A 13,947-nucleotide genomic window follows, 5' to 3' on the forward strand; every position below is an offset into this window, starting at 1 on the left:
AACATATGTCCTTCCTCCCATGCTTCTACTTCTTAATGTCTCTCCCACTCACTTATTGGCTTGATGAAGACACATTTTAATGGGTTCAAGCAGTAGTGCATGAGTTTCCTTTCTCACATTATTCTGATTCAGTTACACCTCACACGAACAGAAGTGAGAAGAAAATGCATTGCAGAGCCTTCGTAGCACCACTTTGGTAAATCAATAACAGAGCTTCGTTTGTCTTTTCTTTGGAAATGTATTAGCTCAAATGAATCACCAAAATGCATTTCCAAACAGGAATTTTGCTTACTGCAAAATGAGAAATAAACCCTAGAAGCTCAGAAGACCTGTCAGTATGCTCAGGGGGTTGCAGGAGTGAAGGCTAAGGTTATACTTAATCACATTCCAAGTGAAAAAGCTGAAGATTGACAGCAAAAACCAAAATATTTATTCTAAAAATACCTAGGAAATGACAAAGCCCCAAGTGTTGTCCCAAGACAACCTGAAAGATGTGGGGGGTATAGAAGCATAAGTCTCACTGTCTTGGAAAAGAGGAATATTTCTAAATATTGCATGTGCTTTAGAAAGATGTCTAGAAAAATAAACCTTGAAAAAGCCCCTGTAACACCCAGCTGACCCAAGGAGATTTCTTTTTAAGAAGCCATGTACAGGCCCTTAGGGGCTTTTTTTATGTGTAGTGGTTTGTTTTTTTCTTCCATCCCATACCCAGACACAGTTGGTTCCTCCAGTATGTTTCATTGGTCATGATGCCAAAGGACTCTCTGGTAACTAACAGGATCCTGACCCTGACATGTCCCTTCTGCATCTCTCCCCACTTTATTGCTTGTATTGTTAAACATTTTAAATGTTAGAACTCTGGGAAGCAACTTGGCTCATAGAGAATAATATTTTGATGTGGCTTGATGCAACATTCAGTGAAACAGAAAAAGACAACAAATCCTTTCTACTGATATTCATGGGAGCTGGATTATGTCCAAAACCTGAAGATGTTGCAATAAACTATTTTAGCCCCTAGATCCTGGAATGTTAACCTTGCAGTAACGCTTTTCCCCTCCTTTCATCTACTTGGGCCTTGATCCTCCCTTTCAATTCAATGGGATTTGGATGAAGGAATTAAATAATATTATTTTCCATCAATGAAGAATAGTCCTGTGAGAAATACATGTCCTTCTCTGCTGGCCCTGACAGAGGCAAGCTTTTAAAATCCTCCCCCTCCCCTTGCAGAAGTGAACCTGGGTCATCACCGTCTGAGGACCCTGAGCAGCAATAAAAATAAACAGAGAAACCGCACTGCGCTGGAGCCGTGCTTGTATAAGCAGCTTGAAGAAGTTGTGTTTATGGAAGTCCTCTAGGTCAAGATTCTAGGCCTGAACCCAAAGCAATTACCTACTAAGTTTTAAAAACAAATTGAATATAGAGCATTAATCAATAAATCAACAGGTTCTCAAGTGTTTAGGAGGCTCAGTCATCAGAAATCCTTCTCTTAGAAAAATAGTAAACCGATGCTGGATAAAGTGTTACACTCCTTTACTGGTAAGAAAAATGCTGTATTAAATCAGGATCTAGTTATTAAAACCAAGGAAAAAAAGGCTACCTCTTCAGAGTTCAGACACAAATGAGCAGTGGAATGTTTTGCCTCTTACCTGAAAGACATTCTTTCTGCTGGATTTCTCTGAGGTCCACTCAATGCGAGCACCACACAAATCCACACACTCAGGTTTATATCCTGGCTTCTGGAAAGGAAAAGAGGAAAAAAAAAATCGACATGAATATGGCCTGACTTTTCACAAATGGGGACAGTTATCAGATAAAAGAAGAATAGATCAAGTTAAAGTGACAGGTTGTTGTAGCACAGCTGCTGACATTACTGAGAAGAGCTCATTATATACCCTGGTATTGTTAAAGAACCACTCTTGGGGTGTCTTGGTTCAGAAATGAGGTTATTATATTAGAACATAATTTTTAAAACAATTAAATGGTCTAAAAAACAGCCTAGTGTAACATATAGTAGATCAAAATAAAAATGCAGACACATGGACCAGTTATTTTCAATGCTTACTTTGCCAAACCTCTTGAAGAGTCATTGAGTTGAAAGGAAAAATTTTGTGGGTTTTCCAAATGCAAATTTAAACTGATGCAACTGGAAAGGACTGAAATTAGACAAGAACACACATCGTATCTCTGAGACAAGCTACCTCATTTCTCCAAACAAATTATCATTTCTTGCTCCTAAAAAAAGAAGAAAAGCCTTCGAGGGCATGTGTGACACCCAGAAAGAGCTCAGCACAAGGGCTGATACTTCTCAGTGTCAGTCCACGCATCCTGGAGTGACACAGCTCTGCCTCCCCTGCTCCTCCATATGGATGCAAGGGATTCAAAGAGCAGATTTGTTTGCCTGTATCATTTACGTTGCTGAGAGTTGGTGTAAAGCACAATAATCCTCATTTGCCATCGAAGCTCCTTCTCCAGGGACTCTGCCTGTGCAGCAGTTCTGGCAAAGCCCCTGTAGTTCAGAGCAGGCTTTGCAGATTGGGTTGCTGCACATCCTACTCAACAGTAAAAATACTACTGTTAAAGGAAAAAGCACCACTAACTCCCTTTTGGGTAGGGGATGGAGTGATATCCACATAATTGAATTAATCAATTTGATGCAACTGTTTTCTCTGCTCTTAAGCCATAGTTGCCCTAAAAATGTCATTAGTGATACAGAAAACAGACTTTATAGAGTTAAGAGTGGCCAGTCCAGCACCAGCCACAGAGTCAGCTTTCCAAAAACTACTCACTGGATTTCTCTGATGTTGTTATTAAAGGCTAAAATATGTGAGTTCTCCAGGATGCCTTTGAGATGGGAGGAAGAGAACCTATTTAGGTTAAAAGAGGCAAAGAGATCCTGGTCAAGTGATTTGCAGGCCTAGTATCTGGAAGTTTTCAGTGCTGGGATTGCAATTATGTTCTCCATTTGCCAAACCAGAAAACCACCATGGTTAGGCTCCACTGAAACTGACAGTCCTGTGTGCCTTTGTTCCTTTTTTTTTATTATTATTAATTTTTTTAATAGAAGAAATATACTGTTCAAAACAGAAGGATGTTCTTGTGGTTAAACCACGGGAAGAAAAGAACTTGGATTTCTTTTTCCCCACCTCTGCCTCAAATTTCCTGCCTGGCCTCTGACAAGAGCTTAGTCTTTCCAATTTTTTAATAGCAGATCAAAACTGCAGCATTGAGACTTGATTTTGCAAAAAAAAAAAAAAAATTGAGAAATTTAATCAGCTAATATTTGCATGGCAAAAATTATGAAGTTGTAAAAAAAAACCTCCGAGCACCAATATATTAATGCAAATAAATATTCAAATTGTAGAGGAAATGAATGAGTTTTAAATATTCTAATACTTTTATAAATAGTGCTATGAAGTTTAGATCATCTCCAGGACTCCATGCAATGCCCAGATATGCACCACACAGGCAGCTCTGCAACCCATCAGGAACACACAAGACAGGCTTCTCAAAGTGGGCAATCTTCCTCTCTTTGAAAAAAGATTACCCACATGGATAGTTTGAGTTGGAAAATACTTTCACAAAGAGGGGCAGCTTAATTCCACCAGCAGAAAGAGTTGAGAAATTTTGGAAACACATTATGAGATTAAAAGAAGAGATTAACATGTAGACAAAGGAAGAGAAATAGTTTTTTGATAGTGAACATTACTGGGCTACAGAATATTTTCCTCAGGAAAACTGCCATGGAACACTGAAGGGAGAAAAAACAAAAGCCTAAAGAGGTGTTGCAGGAAGATGGAATAGTGAACTGAGTAATATCTCTAATTTCTATTTAAATTTATTGTACAAAAATATATGCAACAGCAGCAGCTGGACCTTCCTGTGCACCCAGTGAACACAGAGTGTAATTTTGCTGCTGTTGCAGTACTCTGGAGTTTGTTTACAGCTCTGATTTTGTAACAAGCAGAAGAAAAGTACAAGCATGTGCATCTCCCTCTCCAGAAAGGATGGGATGCAGGCTTGTGGTGTGGGAAAGATGAACAGGCTTCTGCTGTGTGCAGTAATTATTTGAGTCAGTCTCTTTCTCTGGGGGAAATAAATATGTATTGAGCAACCTGGTCTAGTGGAAGGTTTCCTTCCCCACAGCAGGGGAGTGGAACAAAATGATCCTTAAGGTCCTTTCCAACCCAAACTCTAGAATTCTATGAAAACTTACCCTTTGGAGAATTTATCAGTTCTGACCACAGTGTGTCTATGAACTCATGAGTATGGCATAAAAATGAAGCTTCTGATGAAAACTTCATGCTAAATCATTCACAGAATGACCAGGTTGGAAGAGACCTTCAAGATTATCGAGTCCAGCCCCAACACCTCAACTCAACCCTGGCACCCAGTGCCACATCCAGGCTTTGTTAAACACACCCAGGGATGGGGACTCCACCACTTCCTTGGGCAGCCACTCCAGAATTTTATCACTCTTTCCATAAAATACTTTTTCCTAATATCCAACCTATATTTCCCTTGGTGCAGCCTGAGGCTGTGTGCTCTGGTTGTGTCAGTGCTGCCTGGAGAAAGAGCCCAGCCCCGCTGAGCACAGGCACCTTTCAGGAGCTGTGAGAGTGATGAGGGCACCCCTGAGCCTCCTTTTCTCCAGGCTGAGCACCCCCAGCTCGCTTTTCAGAGCCACTGAGCCTGAAACTGCCCATCACTCTCCTGCTGCACACCTGGGGTGCACCCGCTGAAATCCATCAGAGCTCCAGAAAATGCACAAGGAAATTCATTCTGGCCTAAACATTTCCCTGCTACAGAGCTGGCTTCCCAGGTTATGCAACACCCAGAGACCCTGGGAGAGAGCAAGTTAAGGTGACTGGGAAGCCTGAGCTCTCCACGTCCTTGCTTTGTGCTCTGCAGTCAGAGCAATTATGTTATATCAATGTTGTTGCAGGGGGTTACGCTGTAAATTGATACAAGTGTCTGCTAAGATGAAATCTTCCTAAACATGAATATGGATTTCAGCAGCATTTTCACTCGCTAAATTACTTTGCAGATGGGCTAATAACCTGAGGTTAAAATAACCTCTGTTGAATAAACTATCTGAGGGAATAAACTGACTACATTTTCTTGGTCGGAAAGACCAACTGATGATAGAATTAAATGCTGGTAAGGAAGAATGTAGCTGTGATTCATTTAGATCACAGTGTCCTTAATTTAAAATAAAGAACGAGTCAAATTCCTAAGAATTGTTAAACAAAAACAAACAAAAAAACCCAACAGCAACAAAAAAGTATTTTAAAGCCAGTACCACAAAAAAATCAAGGCAGCAGAAAAAGCTAATGATTTAGCTACACGGGATGCAAACTTGCATTTTCAGTAGTATTTGTAAACAATCTCATTTTCTGAATCTCTCCTCTGTGTGCTTTAATTGCTGTGCTCTATTGCTTCCAATAACTCCAGATTTTGTCACCAGCTTCACCAGAAAGCAAAGCAATGGATCCCAGTCCTCTCCACGCAAAGTTGCCACAGTGAGTGCTGCACCTACAGTCATACACAGGAGCAGCAAAACCTTTTAGGTATTGCCAGTTCCTTGATCAAAAACATTACTAAAGATTTAGATAAATAGAATTTCAGATCACCTTTAAATGCTGTTTAGTCCCATTGTCATGAATAGAGGTATTAGAGGGGCTCTCTTTTCTTTCTCTCCTGCTGCCTTTGTTTTGTGAAATATCATTCCTCTTTTAACGATGCTGTCTGAGTCTAAATTTTTGCTCCAAGTACAGTATTGAATAATTAATAATTAATGAATTAATAACTTTAGAATATAAAGGAACTTTAATGTTTTTGTTAAGTCACATCATTTTCCTGCTAACAATAAAAATGCTTTGTTATAATTCATACTATTGTGGATGAGCATAGCTTCTCTTACATTATTTAATTAATGGTTGAGTTCCCCCTATTCCAAAGTAAGCAAAAACTGGAAAAATAAAATAAAATCAGTAAACAAATGGCTTCTAATGAATCTTTTTTGGTATTAGTCCCTTTCCAGTATCAAAATTATATCTGGTTAAGTGGTTTACAAAGGAAATAAGCACTGCATTTACTCATTTACAAATGAGATAAGCATGGAAGTTGAGCTTTTTTTGACATGCAAAATTTGAGTTTAGGAAATTGAGTTATAAAATTATGAACACTGACAGCTCTTGTTGTTTTCAAGCTTTATCTAATTTGTTTATTTACTGCTGCATTTAAGTTTTATGCAACAGACAGAAAATGTAACTTCAACAGATTTTTCTCACCTAGTGAACATTGAGTTCGCAGCCTCAATATTCAAAGATAGCATGGAATAAAACAAAACAAAACAAAAAACCCAACATTTTTTTCCCTCCCCAGAATGAGAAAAATACAGGTTCAATATGTCTGTGCTCTTCCTAACACAGGAGATTTTATCTCACTGATAAAATGAGCACTGGTTGTGACTGAGGCTTCAGGGAAAGGGACTGACCTCTCAGAAGGTCCCGTTTCATAACCCATCATCCCTTTTTCAGTTAAATCATTTGAGATCTGGGCCAAAATCCCCATTTTCCAGGCTGGTCTAGTTTAGTATCCAAATCCCTAAAGAGCTAATGGGGATTTTAACCATATTGAGGAGTCTCAGAGCAAAATCAAGCATCCTGTGTGTTAAATTTCCACCAGTTCATTTATCTCCTGAAATCTGGGTAAGGACTTGCAAAGAGAGGGAAGAGGTAACAGATAGAGGTGCAAGACACTTAGTAAATTATGATAGTTCTAATAAGTTCACCTTTGACATTTTTCTTTTTCCTAATAACATAAAAGTCAACTTTATGGAAAACAGGTAATTCTGAAAAAAAAATTAATTCAAGCTTTTCTGTTCTGATGGCTGCAGAGAAGTTGTATTTTCCAGCTGGACTAGCAAAACACAAGCAGGAAATGCCAGATTTCACCCTTTATTTATTTGTATTGTTTCATATCTTAGTTCTGGGGTTCTTTTTCTACAAAGCTCAAAAAATGTGAGGCATGAAAAGGTGCTCTTCAAGGCTGATTTTATGACAGGTGGCATTGATAGATCTAGGATTTATAGAAGAATGGTCTGCATCACCTGCCACAGGAAAAATAACTTATTGTTTGTGACTCCTGCCAAAGAGAGCACCTTGGTGGCCACCCATCAAGCCAATGAGGTTTGGCAGGTTCGATCAGGCCTTGAGAGCCTTTCACAACAGGGCTTTGTCAAGCCTGTCCCTTCACCCCCACAGTGTCACAGAGCCACCAAACTCCCCTTGTGTTGCCCAAGCCGAGGTTTGGCCGTGCCCAGCACCGAGGGGACGCGCCACTACCGCTCACGCAGCGGAGCTGTCACGGGTCCCCAGATGGAGATCAGTGGCCTTTCCTTGGGGCACAATAAAAAGGTGCTGCAAATTTCACTTTGTAGTAACTACAGGCTACAGAAATTGCATTAGCTGCATTAGATGGAGTCGTAGAAATATTCAGGAAGGTTAGCGGGATATGGTGGATGTCACATTTATACTGCGATAAAAAATCACTTTGCTAACTTATAATGTTTTCTGCTTTGGTAACACCCTATATTAAGGTGCCGCTTATAAATAATTTATTATTATTTATTAATGTATAAACCACTTTATAGGATGGTAGATAACAACTTAAATTCATGTATTAAAGATGCACATGCATGGTTTAATACAATTTACGCCTCACAATATCCTTTGCAACAGATTCTCATCGCATCATCTGTTCAGCATTTATTACTAATGCATTTTATAACATACTTTATAATACATTATTTGAGGAAGTAGCTGCATTTAGTGATCATTTTCATAAATAAGAATAAAGCATTTATAAGTGGCACCTTAATTTAAAGTGTTACCTTCACATTACTGGGTAGTCACTCACCATTTGTCTCACTTTGCAATTACTCTCGAAATGCACCTCTTAATAAAGGACATGCTGTGTCCTAGTTCTTCACATACACTACATCTGATTAAGAGTTTATCAAGGCATTTTTCCTTCAGCTGCTTTCAAACCTTTGAAGTTGCCAGCTCAGTCTAAATTTGTCTTCTGTAAACACCAAACTTTTTTAGATTGAAATAATAGTTGCCAGGAGACTGAGGATATTGGATTGCCTACCAGGTTGGCCATCGCCGGCTGCTTGGACTCTTTGTAGAATTCCATTTTCCGAGCAGTAAGAACAATCCAGGAGGTAGACCAATTTTTCCTTACAAAGAATATAAAAAAAAAAAAAAAAAAAACAAGGAAAAAAGAAAAAAATAAATCTGTGAGGCATTCAAGCAGGAGGTAAAATATATTTCATTTCTAGACATGGCTTTTAATTATTAAAACATAATACATATTAATATATATATGTCAGATACAAAAATGGTCTAAAGTCAACATTGCCAATAAACTTCCATCAACATTGATGGAGTTGCACCACCCTAATTATACCCAAAATGTGACCTATCAAAGCTTGAAGGGCTTCTTTCTCCTCATTCACATTTTGAAGCCCATTTGTGTTTCTTTTTTGCCATGGTGTCAAATGAAAACAGTGGGATTATTCACACATGCTCAAAGTTCACAAGAAGAGGGCTCCGAAATAGCTGGTGCCCTTCTGGTACCTAATACTTAAAATAAAGCTGAGAAGGAAAAATGTTGATCTGACTACACAGAGCTCAGTAACAGGTCTATTTTGAAAGGTCCCAAATGCTGGCTCCTTTCCCTAAATTAAAAGTTTACACGAGTGCAAGGAAGATAAGAACAATATCTGAGCAAGGTTTGAGTAACCATTAAATAGCAGGAGTTCACAGTACAGCCCTAGAGAACTGAACAAACTGTGGGGGCTAGGGAGAAGTAAAAATACACATGGACATGTGTAAGAAAGACCCCTGATACAGAAAACCATAATATTCAACTCAGAGGAAAATGCTATTATATATGTTATCTATAGCAGGTTTCAAACCACTACACATCATCAAAAATCTGATCTGATAAAAAGCTATTTTTAGATCAACAGCTCAAGTTTAACTTTTGAATTTAGGGGTCCTAATATCTGATATTTACAGGAAAGTTCATAAACACGTTATCGATCTGCTTCACATGGTGAATATGAGTTGTCTATTGGTAACCACCACCTCAGATCTTCAGTATTTTCTCTATTTTTTCTTTCCATCTAAAAGAGGTCTTGTAAGTGCACAAGGGTGTGAGTGGTCAAACGTGCTATGTGCAGATTTAAACAAACTTTCCTATGAGTTGGATAGGCTGACTGAAATTACCAAGGAACTCAGTGGTAATATATCTTGGAATACATCTTAAACCCAGTACCAATTTATACCAAATGACCCCGGTTATGGATAGGATGGGACATCCACGACTTCTCTGGGCAACCTGTGACAGGATTTCATCCTAATATCCCATTTGACCCTGCTCTATGTTGGTTTGAATCCATTCCCCCTTTTCCTGTCTATCCAGGCCCTTGTCCTAAGTCCCTTTCCAGCTCTCTTGGATCCCCCTTGGGCTCTGTCACATTCCCATGTTATACCTTAATTTCTTGCCACCATCTGCTATTTTTGCTTTTAGAAGATATCCTTCCTTTGCCACTACCTGCAAGAAAGGAAAAAAAAGGTCATAACCATATTATTTATTGAGCTGAACAAAACCACTTAATACATGCATAGGAGTTTGCATCCAGATTCCCTGGTATGGGGGATCTTACCACTAATTCTCAGTTTTATCACCTCTTTTTCTGATATGTTCCATTCTTTTGAATAATATTCAAACAACACTTAAAGTCAACTACTACACAAAATTAACCACAATAAAAACCCAATAAAGTTTTATTTTACTTTATTTTATTCTATTTATTTTAGAATAAATTTGTGTAAGTGTGGGCAAAGTTTCTAGCTATGAGTAAATGAGAATTTTAAACGCATTGCAGGTAAATTATGTTAAAATATCATTTTATATATTGTGTTTCACTACTAGCTGTGAGGGACACAGCACACTGAGGATTCTATATGGGAATGTGACACTTGATTGTCAGGTCCCAACACCATGCTTGAGTTTTGGTGTATTAGAAGCAAGACCTAGTCTTGCTCTTTGTTTTGTTTTTTTTTTCCATTTCAATTTGTGCTCCTACACCTCTCTGAACACCCTCCTTAAGCCAGACCCCCTTGGAGACCCTTGGCTCTCTGATCAGCTGAAATATCCCATTTTACCACTGGGATAGGGGTTATTCTTGTCTGTATAAATTTATATTTAAAAGCTAAAACCCAAACAAAGCAAGATGACTGTTTTTGAGCCAAACGCAGCGACCTTCCATCTCATCAGGTCTCATCAACTGAGGATGTCTCAGCTGTGTCAGGAATGGGAAAAAGAAACAAATAGTGATTAAGAGTCTGGTTTTGCTTTCAAACACTACTGAGCCAGTGCCCGACTTGGATATTAGAAACTCCACATGGTCTTTGTAGTAAATTGCATCACAAGGCAATTTCATAACAATTTCAATAGAATTTTGCTGTCTGCAAAGCCATTAAATAGCAATAAAACATGCTTTAAGAGGCAATATAAGGATTTTTAAATCAAACATGTCTGTTAGTTTGACTGTACAAAAAGCATTATTTTAACAGTGTAGTATGTTTCAGAATTTCCTCAGATTCAGGCTGTGGTTGATATACAACATGTAATGACATATATACTGTGTAGGTGTCTGTTTGTACCTATGGAAAGGTCTGTAGGCCCATGGACAGTGATTTAAGTGACATTCTCAAGAGGGTACAGGAGGATCAGCACATGCTTCATCTGTAATTTGTACTTAATCTCATGTAAATTCCTGTCATGCATATCATTACCACAGAAAACCAAGAGAGAAAGTGTGCAGGGATTATTGTGCAGAGTTATGTCACTATTTATCTAGTGATGGATGGGTGAACTAACAGACCTAAAATAAGGTTTAATCCCCATCTCCACCTACTTCTTTTTTTTTTCCCCCCCTTACTTTACATTTTCGATATTTTTCTTCCCGTTCTAGTGCTTCTTTTTTGTGGTATAAAACTTCTGGTCATTGGCCAGGGCCAGAGATGCCAAACATCATATGAGAAAAGTTATTCTTTTTAATATTTCTATCCATCTGGAAACAGAAACTGGGAGGAGCATTGTCTAGCCATTCAAGCTGCTGACTCCTTCTCTGAATCAGACCCCAAATCTCATGTTTTCAAAGTTTACCAACCACTTTCCCAAACTGCTATCTTAAGCAATCCAGGACTAAAGGAAAATATTATTTTTCAACATCACATCTGAATCACCTTTGTTGTCAATCTGGGGAAGTTAAGAACTGGATGTGCTTCCAGATGAAAATGTTGCTTCTCAGTCATATTTTCCTTATAATTGTCTTCAGCCAGGATATCAAATCCACTAACAAATATTGGGTGTATAAAATATCCTGACTGAAATTACATAGCTCAAATCCACCATTTGCTATAAATTAAATGGCTCAAAACTGAACAGTAAAAAACTACAAGAGCTGCAGTTAATATGAGCCCTCTCAGTGCTAAGAAAACTCCTTTCACACACATTGCTTTAACTGAATTAGTACAGGTGCTGTACTTAAAATTAGCACAGCCTCCTCTAATTGATAACGTGCACAGTTTTCTCTGTAATTAATATAAAGGGCATGCATGGAATTATGAAAAAACTACCACAAAGTCAAATAAAAATATGTCTAGGATGACCCCAATATTTTTATAACTTTTTTTGGGGGTGCTGCATTCCCCTTGTTAAACATCTATTAATAGCCCCTTTTCTATGCAACTTTTTTTTCCAAGAAAACTCTTCTAGGACAGCTCAGAATCAACTTGCAATACCTCTGCAAATGGATGATATTGGATTGAAAAGAATTCCAAATATATCCTAGTGATACATTCTGTCTCAATAAATATCATCATCTTTTGTTAAGCTGCTGCCCTTCCTGCACCTTTTCAACATGTGGAAGGTTGATAAAATGACCCAAAATGCCCTGAAGAATTAGCATAGAAATAGGAAAATGGAAGTATTTTGTGGAGTTTGTGTTGATTTGTTTTTAAATTGTTTTTAGAAGAATAGTACAGATGAGAGCACATAGTGTAAATATTTGAGTTTCTAATACTCTCATTGTCATGGGCTAATATTGTTAGATACTATAAGGAAACATAATTATCACATTCAGGCTTTATAATTTTCTTGAGTAGAATTCAAACCTTCTGAACATACCTAATCCTGAAAAGTTTGTGTAAGTAACAGTACTGCTGATACCGAACTTTCTTTACTTAATCTGTATTTTCATATTCATTTTATTTTACCAGAAAAACATCTGTTTCCCATTCCCCCCAGATTCTTCTAATGTCAAGAATTTATTGTTGTTAATTTCATTATGATATTTCTTATACAAATGAACGCTAATATTAAAAACACCTTAATAAGGGCAAAGAGAGGACAAAGTCTTCATTGCCTTTTTTTATGCCAAAGATTAGCACACTGAAATCTCAGTCAAGTACAACAGAATTAACAGCTAAGTCAAGTCATATAAATGATTTTGCACCTTCTAAAATTATTCTTTTTATTGATTAATCAAAGTCCCTCACGTTTCTCAACATCTTGAGGCATCCAAATCCTCCGTATTCATTCTTTAGTAGAGCAAGTGCAACATTTAATTATCAATAAAGAACCAGAGTGATTTATCAGCTCCACAGAGCAATTCCTTACCGTGGTGTCCTGGGTACTGATGATGTCTGCAAACGTCAGGTTGTGTTGGGAAAGGTTTCTTCTGTGACGGTTTATCTGAAAAAGAAGGAGAGATATTTCCATTCAGACAGGATTCAAACCCAGGCAGGTAAAGGTGGGCCAACACATTTAATTACAGGGCACACACAGCGTGCATTGGGTGGAGGTTTGGGGTTTCTTTCTGGTGCTCCTCTGAGCCCTGGGTATTTAAAATGTGCAGCTGATATGCTCTGGTATAAAAGTCTGGTATAAATGTGTTTCTTGGTGATGTCACATTGGCAAATTTACCTCAAAATTAATCAGCTGATAATAATAACCTAAATTATGTTTTGGGTTTTTTTTCTCATTAGGAACCTCAAAAATGGTTTAACTGCTTAGGTGCTCTTAAACCCATTTTAGAGAAATAGGAAAGCTGCTGATTGTAACATCAAGGCCACGAAAAGCAAGTTAGTGAAGAAACCAGAAAACGATTGGGCACAAGCACACAAAAATCCAGCAAGTTTAAACTGCTTTGAAGGCTGTTTCTAAAGTCTCCATGATTGAAAGGTTACAGCAACACTGGACTGTGACTCTACAATTGCTCTCAAATACAGAGTCCTTGGTGTCCTCCAATTCTCCCTTTTATTTTAGGAAGACAATGTAATCAACTGTGACTTAATTCTGAAAAATTATTGCTTTATACCAGAAACTATTAAAACAAAATAAAAGTTACTTCACAAATCAAGCATTTGGCAGAGCTCAATAGCATTTTACTTCCTTGAAAATCTGCAACAAAGAACAGATCACTCAAAAGTGTGTGCAAGTATATGTGTGTGTGAGTGTATATATACATACAGATAAAACTTTTACTGTTTAAATTCAGTATCAATCAAAAGATATATAATTAGGAGCTGAGGTCCTGTAAAATTTAGTGATTATTTCATCTTTTAGCTCAAGTCACCAAGCAAACAACAAAATATAGCCTCAACTAGCTTCCACTGTATTCATCATAATGCATTCTCTTTTCCCCTATTAAAAGAGAGTTAACCAAAAGTCATAATGTATTCTGTTTATATTCAAGTGTCTGAATATAGAAAATGTTCTTAATTAATCCAGAGGGCCACGCTCAAAAAACAGTTAAACATATTATGATCCCATATTTTTTCCTCCACACATTGCTTTCATGTTTAT

General features: G+C 37.7%; 1 protein-coding gene across 1 annotated transcript in view; it reads right to left on the reverse strand.

Annotated features, from left to right (window-relative positions):
• ARHGAP15 (Rho GTPase activating protein 15) overlaps nucleotides 1-13,947 on the reverse strand; it is a 302,702-nt gene that overhangs the window by 259,792 nt on the left and 28,963 nt on the right. The window contains exons 2-5 of the mRNA XM_084209803.1: nucleotides 12,760-12,834; nucleotides 9,563-9,624; nucleotides 8,155-8,242; nucleotides 1,647-1,736 (exon numbers count right to left, since the gene is read on the reverse strand). Coding sequence (XP_084065929.1) covers nucleotides 1,647-1,736; nucleotides 8,155-8,242; nucleotides 9,563-9,624; nucleotides 12,760-12,834 — 315 coding nt within the window. The remainder of the gene's footprint in view (nucleotides 1-1,646; nucleotides 1,737-8,154; nucleotides 8,243-9,562; nucleotides 9,625-12,759; nucleotides 12,835-13,947) is intronic.

The sequence above is a fragment of the Fringilla coelebs genome, assembly GCF_963513975.1.
Source record: "Fringilla coelebs genome assembly, chromosome: 7".
In the NCBI taxonomy this organism is placed as follows: Eukaryota; Metazoa; Chordata; class Aves; order Passeriformes; family Fringillidae; genus Fringilla; species Fringilla coelebs.